General features: G+C 55.2%; 4 protein-coding genes across 11 annotated transcripts in view; 2 read left to right on the top strand and 2 right to left on the bottom strand.

Moving 5' to 3' along the window:
- The first annotated feature begins 5361 nt into the window (after positions 1-5361).
- Positions 5362-12515, top strand: CARNS1 (carnosine synthase 1). Its single transcript, XM_012810476.2, has 7 exons — positions 5362-5421; positions 5669-6156; positions 6391-6565; positions 6657-6742; positions 9045-9276; positions 9357-9637; positions 10847-12515. The coding sequence occupies exons 2-7, from the start codon at positions 5674-5676 to the stop codon at positions 12071-12073; spliced, it is 2484 nt and encodes an 827-aa protein (XP_012665930.1). The 5' UTR covers positions 5362-5421; positions 5669-5673; the 3' UTR covers positions 12074-12515.
- A 2853-nt stretch (positions 12516-15368) lies between these two features.
- On the top strand, positions 15369-22352 carry RPS6KB2 (ribosomal protein S6 kinase B2). 6 transcript variants are annotated; one of them, XM_003798319.3, is made up of 15 exons: positions 15369-15538; positions 15907-15947; positions 16045-16165; positions 16702-16770; positions 17847-17994; positions 19047-19104; positions 19186-19286; positions 19392-19482; positions 19558-19648; positions 19760-19867; positions 20962-21024; positions 21166-21243; positions 21324-21431; positions 21532-21644; positions 21939-22220. In XM_003798319.3, the coding sequence occupies exons 1-15, from the start codon at positions 15461-15463 to the stop codon at positions 22111-22113; spliced, it is 1443 nt and encodes a 480-aa protein (XP_003798367.1). In that variant the 5' UTR covers positions 15369-15460; the 3' UTR covers positions 22114-22220. The 6 variants fall into 6 exon arrangements, with proteins under 6 accessions (XP_003798367.1, XP_023374053.1, XP_023374052.1 ...); XM_023518285.1 differs by having other exon boundaries at positions 19558-19867; positions 21592-21639; positions 22070-22352; XM_023518284.1 differs by having other exon boundaries at positions 19558-19867; positions 21532-21639; positions 22070-22352.
- A 92-nt stretch (positions 22353-22444) lies between these two features.
- Positions 22445-24444, bottom strand: PTPRCAP (protein tyrosine phosphatase, receptor type C associated protein). The gene is made up of 2 exons (XM_012810485.2): positions 24384-24444; positions 22445-23281 (listed from the first exon to the last, which is right to left on the bottom strand). The coding sequence occupies exons 1-2, from the start codon at positions 24384-24386 to the stop codon at positions 22664-22666; spliced, it is 621 nt and encodes a 206-aa protein (XP_012665939.1). The 5' UTR covers positions 24387-24444; the 3' UTR covers positions 22445-22663.
- A 737-nt stretch (positions 24445-25181) lies between these two features.
- The window catches only part of CORO1B (coronin 1B), a 6190-nt gene continuing 5184 nt past the window's right edge, over positions 25182-26187 (bottom strand). For all 3 annotated transcript variants that reach the window (XM_012810483.2, XM_023518283.1, XM_012810484.2), the window contains exons 10-11: positions 25721-25999; positions 25182-25622 (exon numbers count right to left, since the gene is read on the bottom strand). In XM_012810483.2, coding sequence (XP_012665937.1) covers positions 25497-25622; positions 25721-25999 — 405 coding nt within the window. In that variant the 3' untranslated portion in view covers positions 25182-25496. The remainder of the gene's footprint in view (positions 25623-25720; positions 26000-26187) is intronic.

Raw genomic sequence — 26187 nt, 5'->3', positions numbered from 1 at the left:
GGCGGGTGCCTGTAGTCCCAGCTACTTGGGAGACTGAGACAAGAGGATCACTTGAATCCAAGAGTTTGAGGTTGCCACTGCACTCTACCAAGGGTGACCAAGTGAAACTCTATCTAAAAAGAAATTAATTAATTAATTAAAAAATTAAGATGAGAAAAGTGTGGGTGTGGTGGCTCATGGCTATAATCCTAGCACTCTGGGAGGCTGAGGCAAGTAGATCGCTTGAGCTTAGAAGTTCGAGACCAGCCTGAGCCAGGGTGAGACCCTCGTCTCTAAAAAATAGCTGGGTGTTGTGATGGGCACCTGTAGTCCTGATAGGCTTAGCAGGCCTTGGCTTAGACAAAAAGGTGTCAGGCCTAGGCTATAATGGAAAAATGCCAGTTATCTCCTGGCAAATTTCCAGACTGTAAGCTTTAAGAAAAAAAAATGAAATAAGTCTAATTCACCCCCAAGTTAAATGAGAAAGAACTCATGGATTTCTTTCTTCTAGTTCATTCCCAGTTTCTTGAGACTCTGTCTCAAAAATAAATGAATAAGCTGGGACAGGTGGTTCACACCTGTAATCCTAGCACTCTGGGAGGCCAAGGTGGGTGGATTGCCTGATCTCATGGGTTCAAGACCAGCCTGAGCAAGAGAGAGACCTCCGTCTCTAAAAATAGTTGGGTGTTGTGCTGGGTGCCTGTAGTCCCAGCTTCTTGGGAGGCTGAGGCAAGAGAATCACTTTAGCCCAAGAGTCTGAGGTTGCTGTGAGCTGTGAGGCCATGGCACTCTACCGAGGGTGACAAAGTGAGACTCTGTCTCAAAAATAAATAAATAAGAGAAAACTGAGTCCTCAGAGGCTGCATAGCTCATTAAATGTCAAACAAAGCTTATACTTTTTGGGTGACAGTCATGCCCACCCTGCCCCCACAGTGGGATCACATAAGAGCTCAGGCCACCCATGCAGCAAGGAAGTGGATCTTCTCTGGTGTCAGTGCTTCATTCTAGGAGCCCTGGCAGGGATAGCTCTATGTGGACTTGGAGGCTGTGTGGAGAATGTGGGCTGAAGGACCCTGGATAGGTCACTTCCCCTCTGAACCCCGCCCATGGTAGACGGGGTGGATCCTTATAGACTATTCTGTCCATAGTTGCAGAAAGGATCCAAAAGCTGCCACCTCTTCCCCACAAGTGCCATCAGCCCCTCCTCAGAGCTCTCCTCTAGGCCAGGGTGCTCTCAAGGCCAGCAGGGCAGGAAGCATCTCCAACTCCAGGACAAGGAGGGTGTCTGTGTGGACTGAGAGGTGGAGAAATGGTGACAACAGACTACCTGTGCCAGGTACAGCATCCTGGGCTAACCCACAGCACAGGCTTGTGGGAAAGGAACAAGCCCTATCTCAAGCAGGAGGAAAGGAGCTTCAGATCAGAGAGGGGAGGTGCCCAGTTTTCCCCACTGATGTGATACACTCTAGGGAGGGTATGAATTTCTGGGATTGAGTTTGTGGCTGTGAGCCAGGTCCCTTGGGATGTGCTTCTGTGGGTGTTTAGGTGTCCTGGGGAGATCATATGTGCAGTTGGCCTGGTTGTTGATAGGCATAGTGGGTCTCAGACATCCCCTCCCCATGTGCAGACCCACAGGCCAGAAGTGAGGCAGGGACTCCACAGATATCCAGACACCCTGGAGAGTGTGCAATAGGGCATAATGCTCCTGGCTGGGACACAGCACCTAGCCTGAGTGTGTAGGGTTGGGGGGCCCCATCCTGCTCTCCCAGTTACCCAGCCCATCGGTGGCCCTGATACCAGTCTCTGGCTGCGCCCATGCTCCCCTCCCCTTCTCTGCTCTTCCTGTCTCTTCTCCATTAGGAGTCTCTTCTTTCCTTTTCTTTTCTTTTTTTTCAGAGACAGGCTTTCACTTTGTTGCCCTCAGTAGAGTGCCATGGCTTCACAGATCACAGCAACTTCCAATTTCTGGGCTTAGGCGATTCTCCTGCCTCAGCCTCCAGAGTAGCTGGGACTACAGGCGCCTGCCCCAACCAGCGCCAGGCTATTTTTGTTACAGTTTGGCCGGAGCGGGTTTGAACCCACCACCCTCGGTATATAGGACCAGCACCCTACTCACTGAGCCACAGGCGCTGCCCGGGTCTCTTATTTTCTTTGCCACAGCTCTGTGTCCGTGATCCTCTGACAGACCCTGTCCGTTTGCACCTGACCCTTTGTCAACACTTAGTCTGTGTCTCTGAAGATGCCTGTCCGTCGCTGGCACTAGCTTTCCCTGGCCGCTGAGTGCAGCCTCTGGCTGGGTCCGAGTCCCAGCCCCATCCCCCCCCAGGTCTGGGACACTTTGGCGGGAGGGGCGGGGCGGGTCCCCCATCGGTCCCCGGTCTTCGACCGCCCCGCCTGGCGCGTCTATATAAAGCAGGCGCCGCCAGAGCCCGGCTCTGCAGCCACCGCCACCACCGAGTCCCTACGCTCCGCGTCTGCCACCGAGCCCAGCCGAGCCGCCTCCAGGTAGCCCCGGCTCCGATCCCCGCCCTGGGGAGAGCCAGGGAGGGGAGCGGCCGGGGCCGCGGGGACGGGGATTCAGAGAGTCTTGGTCCAGTAGCAGGACCCTGGACGCTATGCCGCCACCAACCGGGCCCCGGGGATTTCCTCCTGCTAGAAGGGCTGACCCCCAGCGCAGCCGGGCAGTCCTGGGAAGTGCTGCTGGGGGAAGGACTCATGGGGTCTGAGTGGCAGAAATCCCGCTTCTTCTTGGGGTGGGGGTGGGGCAGCTTTGACACCTCCTGGCAGGGAACAGGACAGAGGCAAGGTGGCAGTGGCCATGGCCTCTCTGCCCTCAATGTCTTAGGGGCAGGAAGGTGACTCCCTCCTTTGTCTTTCTGTCCCTGTCGCTGCTGTCTGTCTCTCAGCCTCTCCACCCCTGAGATGGTGAGTCTCCTGTGTCTGTGCCTCCCAAAGACTCATGTTTCTGGGGGTTTTTTTTGTTTTTTTTTAGCAGCCCCAGGCTGGGTTGGAACCTGCCACCCCCAGTGCATGGGCTGTTGCTCTAACCACTGAACTATGGGCACCCAACCAAAGACCCATGCATGTTTCTGGACAGAGGGAGGGCCCAGAGGGCAGTGATTATCACCCAGAGGTCTAACCCAGAGGTTGCTCTGTGCAGACAGCTCAGAATCATAGCCAGCCCCCCTGCAGCCCTCACACCCGATGCCACCAGAGAAACAGCCACTGTGCACCAGACACTTCACCTCTTCCCATCAGCCCTGGGTGGTGGCAGTGACTAGGCCCCTTTGACATTCATACATTCCACAACCTTTACTGAGTGCCTACCATGTGCCGAGCACCATTCCAGATTTGCCGTCATAGCAGGGAATCTGCGCCCTTCCTGTGCCCCCAGGAAGCCACCTTCTAGGAGAGGGCACAAAGACACAGAGTTTGGCCCTGGTGACGTGGGATTCAAGTCCAGGTCTGAAGTTCAGTGCTCCGCTATCCCAGACACAGCATGCTGTCTTCCAAAGATCAAGTGTTTCTCTTAGTCCAAGCCTCATCAGCACTCCTGGGATGATGGGACAGGGCAGGCACCAGGCAACCATGAGGCCCAGAGAGACATTATGACTTGCTCAAGGTGTCTGAGACTGTCCCCTGGAGGCCAGGACCAGCTGCCAGTCCTGTCCAAATCAGGGGGCCACAAAGAATCAGAATCAGTTCACTGAGCCTCCCAGCAGTCCCTGTAGGAGTGAGCAGGCCTCAAGGAGGGAGAGGTGTGGTAGATTTCACCCAGAGAAAGCATGTCTATGACTCAAAACACTTGAGAAGGCAGGCACTGGCACAGGCTGGGTGCACAGAAGGTCTCCAAGCCCGCTTGGGGATGACAGTGAAACATCTACCTGTGTAGATATTAGCAAATCCATGCTGACAATTGGGTCACTGAGGCCTAGGGGGAAAATGAGCAACCCAAGAGTGATTGCTGGGTTAATTCATCCATCTATTCTTCAGTCAACAAACCTTTATTGAGCAGCAACTGTGCCAGGTGCTAGGGTTGTTTTGATGAGCAAGACAAACTCTGTCCCTATGAACCAAACTAAGCTGGACCCCAGGTGGGATAGGGGGTGAGTGGTCCAGCCAACAGGACACTACTTCCTGCTCCCTGAGGGAGGCACCACATAAAACAGTCTACAAAACATGCCCACTTACATGTTCCCAGGGACAAGCCTTCATCTCCCAGCCCAACTCCTTCCTCTTGTCCTTTGGATGGCATGTGCCCTGAAATTAATCCAGATTGGGAGAATGGGGGCTTTACACCTTTGAGTGACTTCAAGTGTCCCCTTGCACATCCTGCCCAAGACCCACCACTTCTGCCCCCTCAGCTCTCCCTGGATCCACTGAATCCCAAGTGGAACTATCCTCTGGGGTCCAAGGACCTGGAGGAAGAGGACCTATGGGGAAGAGGCTCTGGCCTGCCACCCACTGGCTGCTTCCCTGGCTCCTGGCACCAGGACGTGGGCCTGGACTGCAAGGGTGCCCCCGAAGGGGCCAAGGCCCGGGCCTGGACTGCCTACTACTACCACCTCCTGCAGAGCTGTCTGCAGCAAGCTGGCCTTCCAGAGACCCAGGACCGCAGCCAGGTGCCCCGCACAGGTGCGTGGGGGCTCCATGGAGGGGGGCATCCTGGGGACAGAGAGGGGTCCTCAGCTTGGTTTGCTTCCCCACCCTGGTCAAGGTCAACCCCTTTCCCTAGGCTCTGGTTTGGTCTGAAGCAATGACAGGCAGCCCATGCAGGCAGATGTTTTTTTGCAGGGCATCTGGCACCAGGAAGGTCAAGGGTTGGTGCTCCCCACTCTCCTCTACCTCCTCCCCATGAAGATCCAGCTCTGGGACTTATGAACTGGGTTCTGTGGCACCAAAGCTTCTAAAGAAGTATCTTGGGAGCTGCCATGGACGCAGCTTGCAGTTGGGACTCCAAGATTCTCCCCCTGTTTTAAATCAGGTGGCCACAGCTGATGAGTTAAACTTCTTGAGAATCATAGATTTGGTCCCATTGTACAGACTGGGAAACTGTGGCTTAGAGAAACAGTGACTTCTCCAAGGTCTCACAGAAAGTCAGAGCTCAGGTTAGAATCCAGGTCCTAGGCTACCCAGCCAGCTACAGAGAGAAGGGACCAGCCTCAGAAGACAGGACAGGTGGACAGCTCCCATTCCCCATCCACCTCCCTGTCTTCTTTATGCTTCCCCTCTGATTCCCAGGAGGACCCAGAGTCCCAAGGGTGAGGGTAGGGGCTTGGAAGTGGGGGAAAGTGAGCAGAAATACAGCAACAGGAGCCCCTGGTGAGCTTGGCAATGTTCTCTTTTCCTGAGGCTGTCCTGGAGCAGAGGTGACCTTGTGCATTCTGGGATCCCCAAGCACTTTTCTGTCCGTGCTGCTGGAAGGTGGGGTCCAGAGCCCGGGTGAGTCTGTGCCCAAGTTCCCCCACCCCCTCATGCAGAAAGGGCAACCCTTCCTGCCCTAGCTCAGCCACATCCCAAAATACCCGCCAACCCTGGCAACATTCCTTTGGACCAGCTGCCATACTCTGAGTGGGGGTGGGTTTCCGGGAGCAGCTGCCCCCTATTACCCAGGGGCCCAAGCTGGAGGTGGAGGGCATGGGGACATTAAGCCTCCCCTGACCAGCCACCTGCCTCTCTCTGCCCACAGGAAATATGCTCCTTTGCTTGTCCCCTGCGTGGCTGATGAAGGTGCCAGCACCCGGGCAGCCGGGTGAGGCAGCCCTGCTGGTCTCCAAGGCTGTGAGCTTCCACCCAGGGGGTCTGACGTTCCTAGATGAGTTTGTCCCTCCACGCCGTGCAACCTACTTTCTGGCAGGCATGGGACAGGGGCCTGGCCGGGGCAGGGAGGCTGCAGAACTTGCCCGTGACCTGACCTGCCCCACAGGAGCTTCGGCCGAGCTGGCCCGGCTGCTGGAGGACCGGCTGCTGACCAGGCAGTTGTTGGCCCAACAGGGCAGTGTGACAGTGCCAGCTACCCTGGCTTTTACCTACAAGCCGCTGGGGCTGCTGCAGGAAGGGGACACCAGCCCAGGCCTACGATTGGTGGAGCTGAGTGGCAAAGAGGGCCAGGAAACACTGGTGAAAGAGGAAGTAGGGGCCTTTCTGCACTCTGAGGCCCTGGGTGATATCCTGCAGGTAATGGGGTCCTGCCAGCAGGACGCTAGCAGGATGGGACCTGGGCATAGTTACCAAGTCCTGCTGGGGCTCTGCCCCTACCTTTTAGCCCCACTTCAGACCTGAAGCCCCATCTCTAGGGCAACCCCCTGCTGTCTTACCTCAGTTTACTCCTTGCCTCTTGTGGTGTGAGCAACCCATCCTGCAGGTACATGGGGTGGTGTCTAGAATGTCCCTTTCTCTTCCCTGCTGCAGGTGGCTGTGAAGCCCAGTGGCTGGCGCTGGCGGGGGCGGCAGGCATTGCATCTGCACCAGCGGGTGGAGCCGGGAGCAGTGGTGGACACTGTGTTGGCATTGCTGGAGCAGCTGGAGGAGGAAGAGAGCATCCTGGTAGAGGCTGTGTGCCCACCTGCCCAGCTGCCCTTCCCAGGTGAGAGCCATCTAGGGTGGCCAGGGGAGGGAGCTGTGTTTGGCCTCCTGCTTTCTCTATGCTGAGCTTTGACCTCTCCATCATCCCCCAGGCAGCCTCTTACCTGGGCCTGAGATGGCTGTGCGTATCTGTGCCGTGGTGTGTCGGACACAGGGCGACAGACCCCTGCTAAGCAAGGTAAGCGTGATCCAGGTCCAGGTCATAACCCTGCCCACCACACCCAGGCCCACTGATCTGACAAGAGCCCCTTGGCAGTCTCTGGGCAGTGGAGATGAAATCTTTGAGGGGATCTTTGTTGCCTCTGGAGGGACTCCTGGGTCTGACATTTCTTCTATCTCTTTTAACCCTTCCAGAACCCCTTCCAAATCAGAAGCCCTTGCTTAGGTACCAGGGCCTGTACTCAGCCCCATGCCATTGGTTCACAGGGCCTGGGGCTGAATTTTCCTTCTAAGGAGCTTCTTCCCACAGAAGAGGCTGCCCTATTTTTGTTTTGTTTTTTGAGTTTTATTTTGTCACCCTTGGTAGAGTGCTATGGTGTCATAGCTCACAGCAACCTCAAACTCTTGGGTTCAAGTGATCCTCTTGCCTCAACCTCCTGAGTAGCTGGGACTAAAGGCACCTGCCACAACGCCTGGCTATTTTGGGGGGGAGGGCTGGGGCTGGGTTTGAACCTACTACCTCTGGCATATGGGGCCAGAGCCCTACCCTTTTGAGCCACAGGCACTGCCCCTGGCTATTTTTTTAAAGACAGGATCTTTACTCTTGCTCAGGCTGATCCTGAATTCCTGAACTCAAGCAATCCACCTGGCTTGGTCTCCCAGAGTGCTAGGATTATAGGCATGAGCCACTGCACCCAGCCTTGCCCCAGGGTTCTTGATAAATATCAAGCATCTGGAGCCCTTTAAGAGGGGACTATTAGCTAGGAGCTCAAGAAGGTTTAAGGACCCTTCTAAGGACCCAGCTCTGAGCCAACCAGGGAGCAAGGATTCAACCCTGCTGTGGGGGAGCTCAGTGGAGTAGGGGAGAAACATGCAGTGGAGATGCTAGGTCTCTGGCTAGTAGGGGGCCGGGCTAGAAGCAAGCCTGCTTAGAGCCCTTCAGGAGCAGGACCCCCAGATGTCTGGAAGCCTGGATAGAACCCCTGAAGGAGTCTGGGGAATGCATCAGCTGTGGTAGGGTAGGATGATTTGTGCAGCTTAAGACACACCGAAGAGGCTGGGCAGAACAGCTCACACCTATAATCCTAGCACTCTGGGAGGCAGAAATGGGTAGATCACTTGAGCTGAGGAATTCAAGATCAGCCTGAGCAAGAGTGAGACCCTGTCTCTATTAAAAATATAAAAAAACAGACAGTGCCCATACCTCAGTGGGTAGGGTGCTGGCCACATACCCCCAAGCTGGTGGGTTTGAACCCAGCCTGGGGCGACTAGGCAACAATGACAACTGCAACAAGAAATTAGCTGGGAGCTGTGGTAGGCGTCTCTAGTCCCAGCTACTTGGGAGGCTGAGGCAAGAGAATCGCTTGGGCCCAAGAGTTTGAGGTTGCTGTGAGCTATGACGCCATAGCACTCTACCGGGGGCAAGAAAGTGAGACTCTGTCTAAAAAAAAAAAAAAAAAAAAAAAAAAAATATATATATATATATATACACATATAAAACTTGGCAGCACCCATAGCTCAGTGGGTAGGACTCTGGCCACATACACCCAGCTGGCCCATTTGAACCCAGCCCTGGCCAGCTGAACAATGACAACTGCAACAACAATAAAAAATAGCAGGGCACTGTGGCAGGCGCCTGTGTTCCTAGCTGTTTGGAAGGCTGAAGCAGGAGAGTCGCTTAAGCTTGGGGGGTTGCTGTGACAGAGCACTCTACCCAGAGTGACATAGTGAGACTCTGCCTCAAAAACAAAACAAACAAACAAACAAACAAAAAAACTGGCTTGGCGGCTAGGGTGCAGGGCACATACACTGGGGCTGGCGGGTTTGATCCAGGCCAGGCCTGCCAAATAATAACTACCAAAAAAAAAAAAAAAAAGCTGGGTGTTGTGGCGTGTGCCTGTAGTCCCAGCTACTTGGGAAGCTCGAGCAAGAGAATGCTTAAGCCCAAGAGTTTGAAGTTGCTGTGAGCTGTTATGCCACGACAGGCTACCAAGGGTGACATGAGAGTCTGTCTCAAACAAAAAAACTACCCTGGTTTAGTGGCGGGTGCCTGTAGTCCCAGCTATTCAGGAGACTGAGGCAGGAGGACTGCTTTAGACCAAGAGGTTGAGGTTGCTGTGAATTATGATGATGTCACAGCACTCTATTCAGGGTGACAGAGTAAGTCCCTGTCTCAAACAAAAAAACAAAAAAAACATATTGAAGGATGGAGCTTCTTGAGCGTACAGTGAGGGGTCTGGCCTGGATCTTGGCACAAGGAGAGGTGTGCATGTGGGGGGAGGCTCCTCCTGGGCCAGCCACCTGAGCTACTCCCTGCCCAGGTGGTGTGCAGTGTGGGCCGCGGGGACAGGCCACTGCGACACCAGAACTCCCTGCCGAGGACATTGGAGGTGGCGCTGGCCCAGTGCGGCCTAGGCGAGGCAGCGCAGGTGGCGGTCTTGAGGCAGCGCGTCAAGGCGGCGGCCGAAGACGCGCTGGCCGCCGTGCTGGCCCTGGAGGCTGGCCTGAGTGCCGAGCAGCGAGGCGGGCGCTGGGCTCGCACTGACTTCCTTGGTGAGTGCAGGCTGTGGTGGGCGCCTGGGTCGAGAGCCAAGGGCCGTCCACGCTGAGCCAGCGTCCCCCGCCCGGCCCAGGCGTGGACTTCGCGCTGACAGTCGCCGGCCGCGCCCTGACTCCCGTGGCCCTGGAGCTGAACAGCGGCCTGTGCTTGGAGGCGTGCAGCGCGCTCGAGGGGCTGTGGGCCGCGGGACGCCTGGGACCGGCGGCTGACGATGCAGCAGCCGCGCCGCTGGTGGAGACCATGCTCCGGCGCTCGGCGCGCTACCTCATGGAGGGCAAGCAGCTGTTGGTGATCGGCGCAGGCGGAGTCAGCAAAAAGTTCGTGTGGGAGGCGGCGCGCGACTACGGGCTCAAGGTGGGCGGGGCCCCAAGTCCCGGCCCGCAAGGTGGAAGCAGGACGTAGGGGCGGGGCAAGCAGCGGTATGGGCGGGGCGTCTAGGCGGGGCGAGCCATATCCCAGGCGTAGGGACCGGCCCAACAACATCCTGGGTTATTCTAGTTTTGCCCCACCAGGTGTGAAAGGCCCTTTGAGAGGGTGTGGAACCCTCCAAGGAAAGAAGGAAAGTGGGACCCGGAGAAGATGGGCCGGGTCGGGGGTGGGGGGAGTTGAGGGTCGCTGTTAGTGCTAGAGCTGGAGCCTTGAATGCCAGGCTAAAGGAGTTTGGCTCTGTCCCGGGGAAAGGGCGAGCCCTTTGAGATTGAATTCCTCCAGTCAGCACCCAGGGTCCTCCGAGGGTGCTGGGGAGCAGTTTATAGGTCCTGAATCTGAGTTCACAGCAGTAGCTTCACGTTACAGAACCTGGAGAGATCCTGGCGGGTAGATAATCTTATTCCTATTGAACAGATAAAGCCGAGGGCTTAATGGGCTGGCTCTTGGCTCTAATGTTCTGCAGTAGACTCTGATCCCCACTCCCACAGTGCAGCATGCCCTCTGGAATGCTACCTTGCAGCCGTTCCACATCTCTTTGCTTCCTGCCTTGCACAGTATGTTCACACACTCCACTCCTGATGCTAAGTGTTACAGTGCAGACAGCCACCCTCCCACCCCCGGCAACCCTCTTCAGTGGCTGTCCCTGCCTTGGGTGCCAGAGGTTTTTTGTGTTCCCCTAGTGGGCAGTAAGCTTTGAGGACAGCTTCCAGTGTCAGAACACGTGGTGTGAATGACAGTCAAACCACAGTTTCTCTACTAGTGCCCTGGCCAGTGATGCTGCCTGTGAAAAAAGTGACCACTGAACCCTCTCTCAACTGCCCCTCTGCCCTCCAGTGCTACCCACCCACCTTCTGCAGGTGGGAGAAAAGGCCTGTCGTTCCCGACCTCTTCTTTCTTCTGGGTGACTCTCCTCAGCTCTTAACTTAAGCATTGCCTCCTCTGGGATGCCATCCCTCCCTCGCAGGTTGGGTTAGGTGTCCCACCTCTGCACCTTCTATTTATTCAATTGATCATCAGCAATATTTGTTGAGCACCTAATGTTTGTGAACTCATCTCCCTGGAGGGCCAGAAGGGCATCCTACACCCCATCCTATCTTCCTAGTACTCAGCACCGCCCTCCTGTGGTTTCTGCAGCTGCACCTGGTGGAGTCAGACCCCAACCACTTTGCTTCCCAGCTGGTGCAGACCTTCATCCACTTCGACTTGACGGAGCACCGGAGGGATGAGGAGAATGCAAGGCTGTTGGCTGAGCTGGTTCGGGCGCGTGGCCTGCAGCTGGATGGCTGTTTCTCTTATTGGGATGACTGCCTGGTGCTCACAGCCCTGCTCTGCCAAGAGCTGGGTCTGCCCTGCAACCCCCCAGCTGCCATGCGCCTGGCCAAGCAAAAGAGCTGCACCCAGCTGCACCTGTTAGACTGCCACGGCCCACCCTGGCCTGCACCCTCCCTTCATGCTGTGGCCTGCTGCCCGCTGGAGAGTGAAGCTGACATGGAGAGGGCCGTCCACCAGGTTCCCCTGCCAGGTGTCATGAAGCTGGAGTTTGGGGCAGGTGCAGTGGGAGTGAGGCTGGTGGAGGATGCACCACAGTGCCATGAACACTTTTCCAAGATCGCCCGAGACTTGCAGGGTGAGGCCGACCACCCAGGCATTGGGCTGGGCTGGGGCAATGCCATGCTTCTAATGGAATATGTGGAGGGCACTGAACACGATGTGGACCTGGTGTTGTTTGGTGGGCGGCTGCTGGCTGCCTTTGTCTCTGACAATGGCCCCACAAGGCTGCCTGGCTTCACTGAGACAGCTGCCTGCATGCCTACTGGGCTGGCACCAGAGCAGGAGGCGCAGATGGTGCAGGCAGCCTACCGCTGTTGCCTGGGCTGTGGGCTGCTTGATGGGGTCTTCAACGTGGAGCTCAAGCTGACAGGGGCTGGGCCTCGGCTCATCGAGATCAACCCCCGCATGGGCGGCTTCTACCTGCGCGACTGGATTCTGGAGCTCTATGGTGTGGATCTGCTGCTGGCTGCTGCTATGGTGGCCTGTGGCCTGCGGCCAGCCCTGCCCACCCATCCACGTCCCCGTGGCCACCTGGTAGGTGTCATGTGCCTGGTGTCCCAGCACCTGCAGGCCCTGACTTCCACTGCCAGCCGTGAGACCCTGCAGGCCCTGCACGACCAGGGCCTGCTGCGTCTCAATATGCTAGAGGAGGCCCTGGTGCCTAGAGAGTATGAGGAACCCTACTGCAGCGTGGCATGTGCTGGGCCTAACCCTGCTGAGGCCCGCCTCCGCCTGCTGGGCCTCTGCCAGGGCCTGGGCATTGATGGGCCCAACTACCCTGTTGCCCACTTCTTGTCTCACTTCAAATAACACTGGGGCCAGGAGGCAGGGGTGCAGTGCCAGGAAAGGGCTGTGATGCCCTCTGCTCCTTGTGCTTTCCCTAGCCCTAGTCTGGCCCACTCTGACACTTCAGATATGTTCCAGAGCAGCAGGTCCATTTGGCACCAAGGGTTCCTGGATGCCAAGACCACAAAAGCAAGTATTGGGGGACTGCTAGGGGCTCCAGTCCAGCACATAGCTTCACCAGGAGTCTAGCCTGGGAGAAGTGACAGCATCTATACATGCACTGCCTCTACCTCCCCAGATGGAAGTGGGCCAAAACCCAGCCACTCTGCCCATCTCTCTAGGTCTGTTTCTCTTCCTGCTGCCTACCAGAGGGGAGAGCCTGGCTGGGCCCCTGGCCTTGGACAAATCCCAGGAAAACTGGAAACTAAAGACCCTGTCCTTCTCTTACCCAAGTTCCAGAATAGTTCTAGACCCTGCTGAAAATTTTCATCAGTGTCCCACCTGCCTCATTTGGCTTGAGTAGTAAAAGCAGGTGACCTGTGGTCAGCAGTAATCATCTCCCCTCTCCTCTCTAGTCAGATGCTGTTGTCCCCATTCTACAGATGAAACAGGCTCAGAGAGGAAAACTGATTGCCTCAAGGTCATACCACAGTGGATGGGTGGTCATGGGACATGATGCAAGATCTAGGTTTCTGTTTTGATTATGTCTTATACGCCCACTCAGCTTCTAGGCCCTCCTCACCACCCTCATTCATTCATAAGTAGCCCTGAGATGTGTGAATACCTCCCTGCCCTCCTCACCACCCTCATTCATTCATAAGTAGCCCTGAGATGTGTGAATACCTCCCTGCCACATGCCATGCCTTCTCCTAGCTTCAATGCTTTGGTCTCTAGCACACTAACTAGCATTGGCAGAGGAGAGGCTACACTCCCTAATTCAGGGAAGGCTGCTTTGAGAGCTCTGCCTCTGTGCACACAGGAGCTATGAGCAGCTCCTAAAGCATTCCTACCCAAATAAAGGCTTATGGACTAGTGAAGTGTCTGCATTCTGGGATAGGTTCTCTTGATTGGAAAATTCTTCCCAGGCTCAGCCAGATAGAGGTAAGGGAGGGTGGAGGGAGAGGCAGGTAGAGGATACCTATAGCATCTGGAGCTAAGGGGAAATCACCCCACTGTCCAGACATCTGGCCTGCCCTACACCTACATCAGGACCCAACCTGACAATCTCCTTAGGTCTTTTGGTGGAATTATAACCAGAGTGCCTCAGCCAACCACATAACCCTCAACCTACTTAAAGACCCCTAAATTTTGTCCATCTGAGTTCATACCCAGCCTCCCCTGTGTAACCTGAATGCACATCTACACAGCCTCCAGCAATCAGAACTCACACCCCCAAGGTCTGGTCTGCCCAAATTTACCCCTACATAGTCCTAACCAACAAGAATCCAGGCCTAATCTAAAGCCATAGACCAAGACTGCATGTATGGCACATGCCTGTAGTCCCAGCTACATGTGACTGAGGCAGGAGCATATCTTGAGCCCAGAAGTTCAAATGAACTATGATTATGCCACCGCATTCCAGCTTGGGTGACAGTGAGGTGGGATAGGAAACCCCCCGAAACCCCTTACCCTTGCTTGAAAGAAGTAAAGTAGCTAAAATAAAAATTAAGGAACAAGAGTAGCTGCCATTGTGGCACTGCAATTATTGCCTGACCCATTGTTCGGAGTAAAATTGTTTTCTTACCCAGACTTGTGATCTGTGACTGCTGTAACTGCAAGTGCTGTAATGCTTTTTGCTTCTGTAACCAATGATGAAAGTCAGTTGCTTGCTTGCTGACTGGACTGCACGTAGTCCCCTGATAGTATAGATAATTTACCTATATAAACCCTTCCCTTCTCATGCCTGTGCTGTTCCCTCTGTATCCACATAGAGGGACAGTCGGTTGGCCAACCTAATAAAAACTCCTAGAAAAAAAAAAAAACCTAAAATTGGCTTTAATTAATTGATGTCTCTGGTGGTCCTTTAAAATCTTGTACTCTGTAACAACAGAGCCAGTCTGACATGGTTATTCATTCTTACAACAAAGTTTTGGGGTTTTTTTGAGACAGAGTCTCACTGTATCCGCCCTCTGCAGAGTGCTCTAACGTCACAGCTCACAGCAACATCAAACTCTTGGGCTTATGTGATTCTCTTGCCTCACCCTCCCAAGTAGCTGGGACTACAGGCACCTGCCACAACACTGGCTATTTGTGTGTGTGTGTGTGTAGCAGTTGTCATTGTTGTTTAGCAGGCCTGGGCCAGGTTCAAACCTGCCAGTCTTGGTATATGTGACCGGTACCCTAACCACTGAGCTAAAGGCACAGAGCCACAACAAAGTTTTATTTATTTATTGAATTTTGCTTTCAACTGGCTTTCACTCATCTTAGTTTGAGGTTTTGTTTTGTTTTGTTTTCTTCTTTTAGCGATTCTCTTGCCCTTAGCCTCCCAAGTAGGTGGGACTACAGGCGCCTGCTACAAAGCCCGGCGTTTTTTGTAGAGATGGGGGGGGGGTTGTCTCATTCTGGCTCAGGATGGTCTCGAACCTCTGAATTCAGGCAATCCATCTGCCTTGGCCTCCCACAGCGCTAGGACTATAGGCGTGATCCACCACACCTGGCCCTCAGAGCCTCAGTCTTAAGGGGTGTCTTGAAAGTTCATATAGCCAGGTTTGGCAGCTCGACCTGCTAAATTATTAAATGTGCTTAAGTTGGCAAGCGAGCAAACTCCAGCAAAACCCATATTTGCAGTTGGATCAATCACCCTAAACCCTTTAGGACGGGTACCTGGCAACAGAGAGCTAGTCAGCCAGCAAATGTTCTGATCTGCGGGGTCCTCGATCGAGAGACACTTTAAGGCTTTCCCTGATGGATCCGCCTCCTTTTCAGAAGCCAAAAAAGAGGAATGCGACCTGCCTCTGGTCACCCAGCCAGCCCAGCAGTGCCCGGCTCCCACAGGTTTGGGATTGCATTCACATTCACACACTCCCGACTCTGCCGCATCCAAACTCAGATTCTCTCTTCTAGTAGAATACCTTGTAGAAATAAATAAAGAAAGAGAAACATGCCGAAATTCTTCCCAGAGCTAAAGTAGCGGTGTTGGGAAAACAGAGGGTTCAGTTGAAGGGGGGTTCCGCAGGCTGGAAGCTGGGCTCACCTGTGTCTGGGACTACAACTCCCGAGAGGCCCTGCGACGCCCTCCGTGTTCCTCCTCACCCAGCTAAGAGACCTTCCGGAGGCGGAGCAAAGTCAGGCGTCATAGGAGCGCGCGGCCACTGTCGCAGAGTAAAAACGTGTACACGGGCTGAGACTGTCAGTGAGAGTCCGGCTGGTACTGTCAGTATTGGCCCAGGGGCCGGCGGGGCCGGCGCCGCCATGGCGGCAGTGTTTGATCTGGACCTGGAGACCGAGGAAGGCAGCGAGGGTGAAGGCGAGCCAGAGTTCAGCCCTGCGGTGAGTGCTGCGCCGCGCGAGACGGGATATCGGAGCCGATGCTGTCACCTGGCTGATGCCGGAGCTGCGGCAGCCCTCACCACGAGTGGGCTCCGATCCTTGCAGATTCCGATCCTTCTCAGTTCCTGCCTCTGTTAAGCCCCCAGATCTGACCTCAACCTCACCCCGACCTCTCTTCCAGGCCTCCAGCCCCTTCTCCTAGTTCTTCTTTTTTTTCTGTCTTCGCCTCATGTCCCCAGTCCTTGCCTGTCCCCTGCCAGCTTCCATCCCTGAGCGCTCCTCTCCTGGGCCAAGAAGTCCATCCAACTGGCGGGGAGGGGAAGGTATCTTGGCACCTCCTTTGGCTCTTATTCCTCTGTTTCTCACAGGACGTGTGTCCCCTTGCCGAGTTGAAGGCTGCTGGCTTGGAGTGAGTGAGGGTCGTGTTGGGGGAGGGAGAAATGGAATGGGCAAAGGGACTTGGGGAGCGCTGAAGCCTTGCTTTCATTAACTTCTTGTGTCAACAGGCCTGTAGGACGTTATGAGGAGGTGGAGCTGACTGAGACCAACGTGAACCTGGGCCCTGAGCGCATCGGGCCCCATTGCTTTGAGTTGCTGCGTGTACTGGGCAAGGGAGGCTATGGAAAGGTAGCAAAGTTTTGTCAAAGCGAATTAGGGTTGGGCAGGACGGCTCACGCCTGTAATCCTAGCACTCTGGGAGGCTGAGGCAGGTGGATTGCTTGAACTCAGGAGTTTGAGACCAGCCTGAGCAAGAGCTAGACCCCGTCTCCACTAAAAATAGAAAAACCATCCAGGTGTTGTGGCGGTGCCTGTAGCCCAGCTCCTAGGGAGGCTGGGACAAGAGGATTGCTTGAACCCAGGAGTTTGAGGTTGCTCTGAGCTATGATGATGCCATGACACTCTACCCAGAGCAAGACAGAGTTGAGATTTGGTCTCAAAACAAACAAAAATTAGACTTGTAAATCAGCAGAGCCTCTAATGAAATTCAAACCTAGGAAAATAGAGAAGGGTAGGGAAAATCCTCTTGAATTGGACTTAAAATCTTGACTGCCCCACCCTGGTGGGGCCTCAGCCTCTTAATCCCAATGATAGAGCATTAGGGTGGGGCTTCATGAAGATAGGATGTGGGGAGGGAAGTTGATCCTGTCTCCCCTGCCCTACAGGTGTTCCAGGTGCGAAAGGTGCAAGGTACCAACTTGGGCAAAATATATGCCATGAAAGTTTTAAGGAAGGTGAGTCATTTGTTCAGCCAAAAATCCTGAGTGGCTGCCATTCCCAACATGCTTTGGGAAGAAAGAGTGAACATAACAGAAAAGACAGTACCTGTCTTTGGCATTTGCTAATTTATTACCTATTGTGATACATGTTTTGCAGTAATTCCCAAATGGGGCAGTTTTGTCTCTCAAAGAACATTTAATAATGCCTGGGTACATTTTTGATTGTCAGGACTAGAGAAGGGAGTACTACTGGCATTCAGTAGAGGCCAGGGATGCTGCTGGATATCCCACAATGCACAAGACCCTCTTACAACAAAGAATTATCTCGTCCAAAGTGTCAGTAGTATTTTTTTTTGTTTTTGAGACGGAGTCTCAATTTGTCACCCTGGATAGAGTGTTGTGGCATCACAGCTCACAGCATCCTCAAACTCTTGTGGCTCAAGTGATTCTCTTGCCTCAGCCTCCCTAGTACCTGGGACTACAAGTGCCATGACAGTGCCTGGCTGTTTTTTTGAGACAGCGTCTTGCTCTTGCTCAGACTGGTCTGGAACCAGTGAGCTCAGGCAATCCACCTGTCTCAGCCTCCCTAGTGCTGGGATTACAGGCTTGAGCCACCTCGCCCAATTTTTTTTTTTAAAAGATAGAATCTCACTTTGTCACCTTGGATAGAGTACCATGGAATCATAGCTCACACCAACCTCAAACTCTTGGGCTCAAGTGATCTTCTTGCCTCTGCCTCCTAAGTAGCTGGAACTGTAGGCACCTGCCACAATGCCTGGCTATTTTTTTAGAGACAGGTTCTCACTTTTGCTCAGACTGGTCTTGAACTTCTGAGTGCAAACAATCCACACGACTTGGCCTCCCAGAGTGCTAGGATTACAGGCATGAGCCACCACACCCAGCAAAGGTGTCAGCAGTATTGAAGTTGAGAAACCCTGTGTTAGAGGATAAACCAGTTCCTAAAAAGGATGACTGCTACCAGCAGCAGAATTACAGAGTAATACAATGGAGGGGCAGGAGATGCAGAGGGTAAATGGCTGGAGGGACTAAGTAGCTCTGGGTGCCCCAACTTCCGATTCCTGCATCTCCAGGCCAAAATTGTGCGCAATGCCAAGGACACAGCACACACACGGGCTGAACGGAACATTCTAGAGTCAGTGAAGCACCCCTTCATTGTGGAACTGGCCTATGCCTTTCAGACTGGTGGCAAACTCTACCTCATCCTTGAGTGCCTTAGTGGTATGAGTGTGGGCCCAACCAGAGGTGTGGGTGGGGAGCCAGCACAGGAAGCGTGGGAAAGTCCTGAGAAGATCGGTTATGGAGAATGGCTGGGGACTCCCGTAAACCTACTGTCCATCTGTCTGTCCACCTGTCCCTTCATTGATTCATTCATTCAGCAAACATCTGTCCAGCACTTACTGTGTCCTTCACCTGTGTTGTGGGTGGATGGGAATGGTGGGAGTTTGTGTGGAAGTCCAGCGGGTGGTGTGTCTATTTCTTCCCCCTGCATGTCCTGTTCCTCTCCCCTGTGCGCCCTGTATCCAGTCAGGTTCCAAATCCACCTAGTCTACTCTCTGCAATGTCCTCTTATCTCTTCCACTGTCTCAGGGACAGGGAGGAGGGTGGGCAGCAGTCTCCTAACTGGACTTGCAGTCACTTGCTCACCTGCTTTGTCCCCTCCACTAATTGCTAGGGTCATCCTCCTAAAGCATGGCTCCTCTCAGCACTTCTGCTCATAGTCCCATGGCTCTGTGACTGCCCAGATTAAGCTTAACCTCCTTGACTGCTGTTCCCTGCTCACCCTGAAATGGTCTAGGCCTGCTTTTCCTGCTTACCTGGAATGTACCAGATGAGCCTGTGAGCTTCTGCCTCTGCACTCTGCATTCCCTCCCCTCCATGTCAGCATCCCTTCAAAGCCCCACTGCACCTGCTTTCTGTTCTCTTTATGTTGGGATTCATTGTTGTCTCCCTCAGCTCCCTTGTGAGGAGTTAAGCTCTCGGAGCTGCTGTTGTGTGGCATGTTAGAGCAGTTGTGTGCATGTCTGTCTCCCCAGTAACTGAGCGTCCTGAGGGCAATGGCTGGGTCTCTTCATCCTGTCCCCAGCTTCATCCAGCACAGGGCCAGGTACCGAGTAGGCGTCGATAGATGTTTGCTGAATTGAATCCCCACGGCAGCTCTGTGAGGAAGGTAGGGTGGGAATTATGAGCTCCACTTTCCCCAAGAAGAAACCAAGACAGAGTGCAAAGGGGTCTGGGCCCAGCACATGGATGCTGACCTGTTTGTGTTGCAGGTGGTGAACTCTTCACGCATCTGGAGCGAGAGGGCATTTTTCTAGAAGACACAGCCTGGTAGATATAATTCCTGCCACTCTCCTGAGGGGTGCCAGGTCCCTGCCCTGCCCCCACCTTCACCCTGTTCTGTCTCTGCAGCTTCTACCTGGCTGAGATCACACTGGCCCTGGGCCATCTCCACTCTCAAGGCATCATCTACCGAGACCTCAAGCCCGAGAATATCATGCTCAGCAGCCAGGGTGCGTGCTGCACATGTGGCCTCACACATCACCACAGTCTGTGGCTGGGGCTGGGTAGCCTTGTGAATAGGGCCTGGGCCTTGAACTGCAAAATTCTTCCCTCAGGCCACATCAAACTGACGGACTTTGGACTCTGCAAGGAGTCAATCCATGAAGGCGCTGTCACTCACACCTTCTGTGGCACCATTGAATACATGTAAGTGACACCTCGCTGGCCTAGGGGTTGGGAGGACACTCAAAGAGGGCCTAGACTGATTGAAAGTTCCCCCAGGGCCCCAGAGATCCTGATGCGCAGTGGCCACAACCGGGCTGTGGACTGGTGGAGCCTGGGTGCCCTGATGTACGACATGCTCACTGGATCGGCAAGTCCAGCCTCCCCGGGGGGAGGGTGGGTAGGGGTGGGAGGAGACCCCTTCCTGGGCAGGAGTGGCTGGAGGCCTGCAAGGCTCCTCTTAACCGTCTGCCTCCTCCAGCCACCCTTCACTGCAGAGAACCGGAAGAAAACCATGGATAAAATAATCAAAGGGAAGCTGGCACTGCCCCCCTACCTCACCCCAGATGCCCGGGACCTTGTCAAAAAGGTAGGGTTCTCTCCTGCCCTGGGTCAGGCCCCCTATCTCTGCTCCTGGGCCCTACCGACCACTTTGCCTGAGCCTCTCAGCTGTGGGGAAGCTGGCACCACCCCATCTGTACAGTTTGCCTTTTTTTTTTTTTTTTTTTTGAGACGGAGCCTCAAGCTATCCCCCTGGGTAGAGTGCCATGGCATCACGCTCACAGCAACCTCCAACTCCTGGGCTCAAGCGAGTCTCCTGCCTCAGCCTCCCAAGTAGCTGGGACTACAGGCGCCCGCCACGACGCCCGGCCATTTTTTGGTTGCAGCCATCGTTGTTTGGCGGGCCCGGGCTGGGGATTCGAACCTGCCACCTTAGGTGTATGTGGCTGGCGCCTTAGCCACTTGAGCCACAGGTGCCGAGCCTGTACAGTTTGCCTTTAGGGGTGAAAGAGCCCTTGCTTTGGGCTTTGAGATGCTAAGCCCAGGCCTCAGCTTTGATCCAGACCAGCCTGCCCCAGGACCAGTTCCTAGCCTGTGAGCTAATTAGCAGAGGTTTGATGATGAGCTGGCTACTCTACCATTGGAGGGGCCTGCATTGGAGGTGCAGTGGGGGATGGCCAGGTGTTTAGTCTAGATTTGGAATCTCATAAAACATCTTGGGTCATGCTCAGTGCCTATAGCTCAGTGGCTAGGGCACCAGCCACATACACCAGAGCTGGTGGGTTTGAATCCTGCCTGGGCCTGCCAAACAACAATGACAACTATAACTAAAAAATAAAAATAGCCAGTGTTGTGGTGGGTGCCTATAGTCCCAGCTGCTTGGGAGGCTGAGGAAAGGGAATAGCTTAAGCCCAAGAGTTTGAGATTGCTGTGAGCTGTGATGCTATGGCACTCTACTAAGGATGACAAAGTGAGACTCTGTCTCAAAAAAAAAAAAAAAATCTTGGGTCAGTACCAGGAACTAGCATTGGACCAAGCCTTGACTCAGGGTATCAGTAGGTGGGGGCCACACACAGAGGTACCCTCCTCCATCTCACCTTATCCCACCGCAGCCAGCCCAGGGACATGAGGAGACACAAGAAATGCCCCCTCAGGCCTTCATCCTCTGCTCTGTTTCCACAGTTTCTGAAGCGGAATCCCAGCCAACGGATTGGGGGTGGTCCAGGGGATGCTGCTGATGTGCAGGTGGGTCTGGGAACACCACCAGGGACAAGGCTGAGGCTCCAGGGTGACTGGGTATGGAGGGTCTAGGACACAGCAGTGTATTAAGGGAGCCAAGCAGGGTGGGCAGACTGTTGGCAGGTTTGGGGCATTCTCTATCTACAGAAACACCCCTTCTTCCGGCACCTGAATTGGGATGATCTTCTGGCCCGCCGTGTGGACCCCCCTTTCAGGCCCTGTCTGGTGAGTGGCGTTCCCATTGATGACAGAGGATCCACATCTTCGATGCCCTCTGACTGCTTCCCACTTGGATTTGCCCACAGCAGTCAGAGGAGGACGTGAGCCAGTTTGATACCCGCTTCACACGGCAGACACCAGTGGACAGTCCGGATGACATGGCCCTCAGTGAGAGTGCCAACCAGGCCTTTGTGGTGAGAGCCTGGGGGCTTGGGGCTTACAGGAGCAGGGCAGGGGTTGTGGTTAGAGAGTGGTGGACACTTGAGTGTCACCTGGCCCTGCCTCTCCCTGCAGGGCTTCACATATGTGGCGCCCTCTGTCCTGGAGAGCATTAAGGAGGGCTTCTCCTTCCAGCCTAAGCTGCGCTCCCCAAGGCGCCTCAACAGCAGCCCCCGGACTCCCGTAAGGTACTGAGGGACACAGGACAGTTTGTGGCTGGGATGGGGACCCTAGTGGGCAGGAGGCCAGGTCTAGCTTTGGGCTGCCTTGGCCAAATCTCTTAACCAGTGTCAGCTTCAGGCCTCATCTACTATGGGGACCTCTATCCTTGCACACCTATAGCTGGGACTGCTTAGATGAGACTCAGTGGACCCTACAGCCTGTGCAGCCAGGCACATGGCAAGTCTATCCTTACTGATCTAGGGCCAGCAGGCCCTGGCAGGGCTCAAAAGGCTCTGACTTTGCCTTGGTTTTCCCCGCAGCCCCCTCAAGTTCTCTCCATTTGAGGCCTTCCGACCCAGCCTGTCAGAACCCACAGAGCCACCTCTTCCTCCACTGCTGCCACCACCGCCACCCTCAAGCACTGCCCCCCTCCTTATCCGTCCCCCCTCAGGGACCAAGAAATCCAAGAAGGGTCGCGGCCGCCCTGGACGCTAGGAGAATAGATGAGGACAGCCTATGGAGGCCTTCCCTGCAGTCTGTGAGGGCAGTAGAACACTGGGCTAATCCCAGAGATCTGGGGGTTGAGAGTGAGTGTGTGTGTCTTTGCCAGGGGTGGCCATGCCCCTGAATCATGAGCATGGAGGGCTGCAGGTGGTGACTGTGGGCATGAGGGCTCTGTTGCCTCCAGCCCCAAATTGACCTGTGCCCTCGGGAAATTAAAGGATTGAATCATGGCACTGACCTGGCTTTCTGGCTGGACTCCTGGTGGCCAGGAGCAGGAAGGGGACCTCTTGCTCAGGAAGAAAGGGTCACTATAGGAGCACAGGACCACAGGGCTGGAGGGCTTTATTTCAAATGACTGTTCAGTGACTGTGAGGATGGGAGGCCTTCCTAGAAGGGGGTGGGATGCACAGATTTGGGGACTGGTGAGAAATGACAGTCTGGGAAATGCCATGTCGGGTGGAAGCTGTGGCCAGCCATGGTAGCTTGGGAAGCAGAGGGACTGTGAATGGCTGTGACCCAGATCAGACACCAAGACTGGCCCCTATAGTGCGGTGACATGGAGGCTCTGGCCCCCTGCTGCCCCGGTGCTGTCGTCCCAGGCTGCACTGCCAGAAAAGGCATGCAGGTCACTCAGAAGGGCCTCAGCACTGCCCCCTGAGCCTGCCCGCCCTGGGGAGCTGAGATCCATGCCTGCCTCCATGTCACTGTCAGGTGCTTCCTCAGCCTGCACTGAGACCTGCTCTGGGCCGGGTGCCTCTCCACACAGCTGCTGGCCTTCTTGTGGCTCAGCCTGCAGGCCGCCATCTGAGATGTAGTCGTCGTCCATATCCTGCTCATCCTCCTGTGGCTCTGGGTCATCATCTGGTGGCCCCAGCTCTGTTCGGGCCCGAAGCCAGCGGCCTGGGGGGCTAGCCCAGAGCAGGCGGCAGGTGCGGCCCCACAACGCAGCGCCCAGGCGGGCTGGGTGATAGTAGCCCCCTGAGTCGCGGCTGAGACGGCGCCAGGCCAGTGCCAGGCCTGTGGCCAGCAGCAACAGCAGCAGCAGCAACAGGACAACCGTGATGGAGCTGGAGCCCACGCTGTCCTCCACACCACCACCAGAGCCCAGGGCCCCTGGCAGGGCCAGCAGTGTCCCAAGCCCTAGTGCACAGGGCAGAGCCTGCAGGAGATAGACAGGGGCTCATCACCTGGGGTGGGTGCTGGTAGGGGGCAGGCCCCATGACCAAGAGCACTTGACATTCTTCTCTGAGTGGGTCCTCATAGGCAAAACGGGACAGTGAAGCAGAAAAGCCCAAGTCCTTATTTGGCAGCCAGGCCCTGGTCCCTTGAAATCAGCCCCCACTCTTACCCGTGCTGCTCTGCAGCCTCTGCACTGGCTGTTCCCTCTGCCCGGAATGTACCACCCCAAGGGCCCCACGTGCATCCCCTCACTTTAGTCCAGGCATCACCCAAAGTGAGGTCTAACCTGACCTCAGTTACCACCTGATGTTTGTCACTGCAACCCACCTGCCTAGCACACTGTACATCCCCACCTGAATAAGCTGCAAGAAGACAAGGATTTTTCAGGTCCAGCACCAAAAAATGATACCTGGCAGAGTAGGTGCTCAGTAAATACTGGTTGAACACCTGAATCTGCCTGCTTGAGTGAGGGGAGACAGAGGGAAAGCCAGACCCCCAGGCTGGTGTCAGGGCTGGCTCTCCCCAGGTGCAGGAGGGAGGGTTCTGAACTAACCCGGAGACCACTGTTCATCTGCTTGGCCAGGTCACACGATGGGGGTCCCTGAGGGGCCCCTCCCTCCCTCCCCCAAGCCATGGGGCTGCCCCAGCTGCAGTTTCCGTTCTACTCCCTGTCCCTCAGGGCCTCAGGCGCACAGGGCCAGGGGCCGGGGAGGCGGGTGCAGCTGCCAGAGGAAGTCTGCGGTTGGAACAAGCTAGGTGGGGGTGTTGTGGGGGGGAGGGTTGCCGAGGTGCAGCCCAGCCTTACCCCCCACGAGGTGCTCTGCCCAGCTCCAGGGGCATTGAGTTTCCTTCACAAGAGGAGCAAACATGGGCAATCCCAGGGACCTTGGGGGCCAAGCCTGGCACTAGGGGTCATACCCCAAAGCCGAGCTCTGAGGTAAGGAAGATCCAGCCTCTGCCCCATGCTTATCCTGGGTCTCATCTCTGCCCCAGGGCCCCAACAGCTGCTTTCTCAGTTCCAGCTTAGTTATCCCAGCCCAAATCTGTCCCTGCCCCAAGAACCCAGGGCCTCCAGCACTTACCATCGGTCCAGCAGCCCCTCAGTGCTGGTGCCCACCTCTAGCTCTGGTCACGTTGAATGAGAAGTGAGTTCTCAGCTCTCAACTGCAGCTAGGGGTGACCCGATGCTTCCGCTTCCTGCCCGCAGCTCCCCACCCACTCCACCATGCCGCAGGACCCCAGACAGGGCCTGGGCCTCTCAGAACCACCCTGAAACATGCCAAGCCCTAATAGGTCTCTGGATGAGACTGGGGCTGTGGGGCTCATTACCAAAAAAACCAGGCACCCAGCTGAAAGCAGGACACAGCCTTGGATGTGTCCATGGGCCTGCCTCAGTTTCCCTGCATGATGGAACTTGGAGCAGCAGTGACTGTGGGGTTGTCTGTGGCCCCTAGACCTTTTTTTTTTTTTGAGACAGTCTCATTCTGTCACCCTCAGTAGAGTGGCAAATTCTTGGGCTTCAGTAATTCTTTTGCCTCAGCCTCCCAAGTAGCTGGGATAAAGGCACTTGCCACAATGCCTGGCAATTTTTTTTTTTTTTGCAGTTGTGTGCTGGTGCCCCATTCCTTTGAGCCACAGGTGCTGTCCAAGCCAGCTTTTTTTTTTTTTGGAGAGGGGTCTTGATCTTGCTCAGGCTGGTCTTGAACCTGTAAACTCAGGCAGTCCACCTGTCTTGGCTGCCCAAGTGCTGGGATTACAGGCGTGAGACACCCTGCCCAGCCTCCCCTAGACCTTTCTCAACTCCAAGTCCTGTACCTTCATCTGTCCCGAGGTATCCAGACTTACTTCCTCAGTCCCCCATTGCAGCAGTAGGCCAACCCTGGCTTTTAGAAAGATTATTTTATTTGTAATGAAAATACAATGCCCATCCCACCCACCTCTTCTGGGGAGGGAATGGAAGGCAGGCAGGAGTGGGGGGATGGTCCAGTCCCTCAGAGGACAAGAAAGCTCGCCTTGGTACAAAAACCCTCCCAGTGATGAAGTGAGCCAGGCGTGGCTCTAGCCTAGCCCCAAGGAAGTTGAGCGTGACGGGGCCCCAGAGCTGCCTCAGAAGACTCAACAGCCTGCCCAGTAAGACCCACTGCAGAAACTGAGAGGAAGGAGGGGAGGTGGAGGTTGTGTCCATAGGCGGTGGCCTATGCATCCCCATTCTCCAGGCGGCCGAGTTGCAACTCCAGGCGGCTGATGCGCTCCCCCTGCACCTTGACCAGTGCCCTCAGCGCCTGCAGCTCCTGTACCACCTCCTCTAACTTTCCAGCCTCCTGCAGGGATAGGGGAGAGATGGGGCAGATTTGGAACATGCTGTGCACTTGGATGACACATGGGGTCCCCAATACCACCCCTGGCTGGGGACACATACCCCAGCTCCGGCAATGCTGCTGCTGGGGGTGGTGTCAGCAACGGTAGCAGGCATGGCAGGGGCCCCCAGGCGGGTGGGGCCTGGGGCCGCAGTGGGCCGGCTGTCGGATAACACATTGCGCCTGCTGACCTTCAGGTCCCGCTGCTTGCTGGGCACATAGGCCTCCCGGAGAGAGATGAGGATGGGCTCAGCGTCCTGCCCGCTCACCCATTCCTCTGCCTCCAAGGCTGCCTCAGGCCCGGCTGTGTCAGGGTAAAGATCATCCTGGAAGAGGTCCGACTGGCAAGGGGCAGGGAAGGTCAAAAGCAGTTGAAGGCCCCCATCAGGGCCTCTTGTCTGAACCCAGGTGGCCACGACCTCATCACTCTCCTGGAGTTCAAGCTTGTACTTTACCAAGCCATCCTTCCATTCCCTGGCCCTGAGAGTGACCTTTTTCTTTTCTTCTCCTTTTTTTTTTTTTTTTTTTT

This window comes from Otolemur garnettii, unplaced genomic scaffold (genome assembly GCF_000181295.1).
Source record: "Otolemur garnettii isolate 467f Iridium unplaced genomic scaffold, OtoGar3 scaffold00134, whole genome shotgun sequence".
Taxonomy (NCBI): Eukaryota; Metazoa; Chordata; class Mammalia; order Primates; family Galagidae; genus Otolemur; species Otolemur garnettii.
The sequence above is the reverse complement of the archived record's forward strand: the minus strand, read 5'-3'. Positions and strand labels throughout refer to the sequence as shown.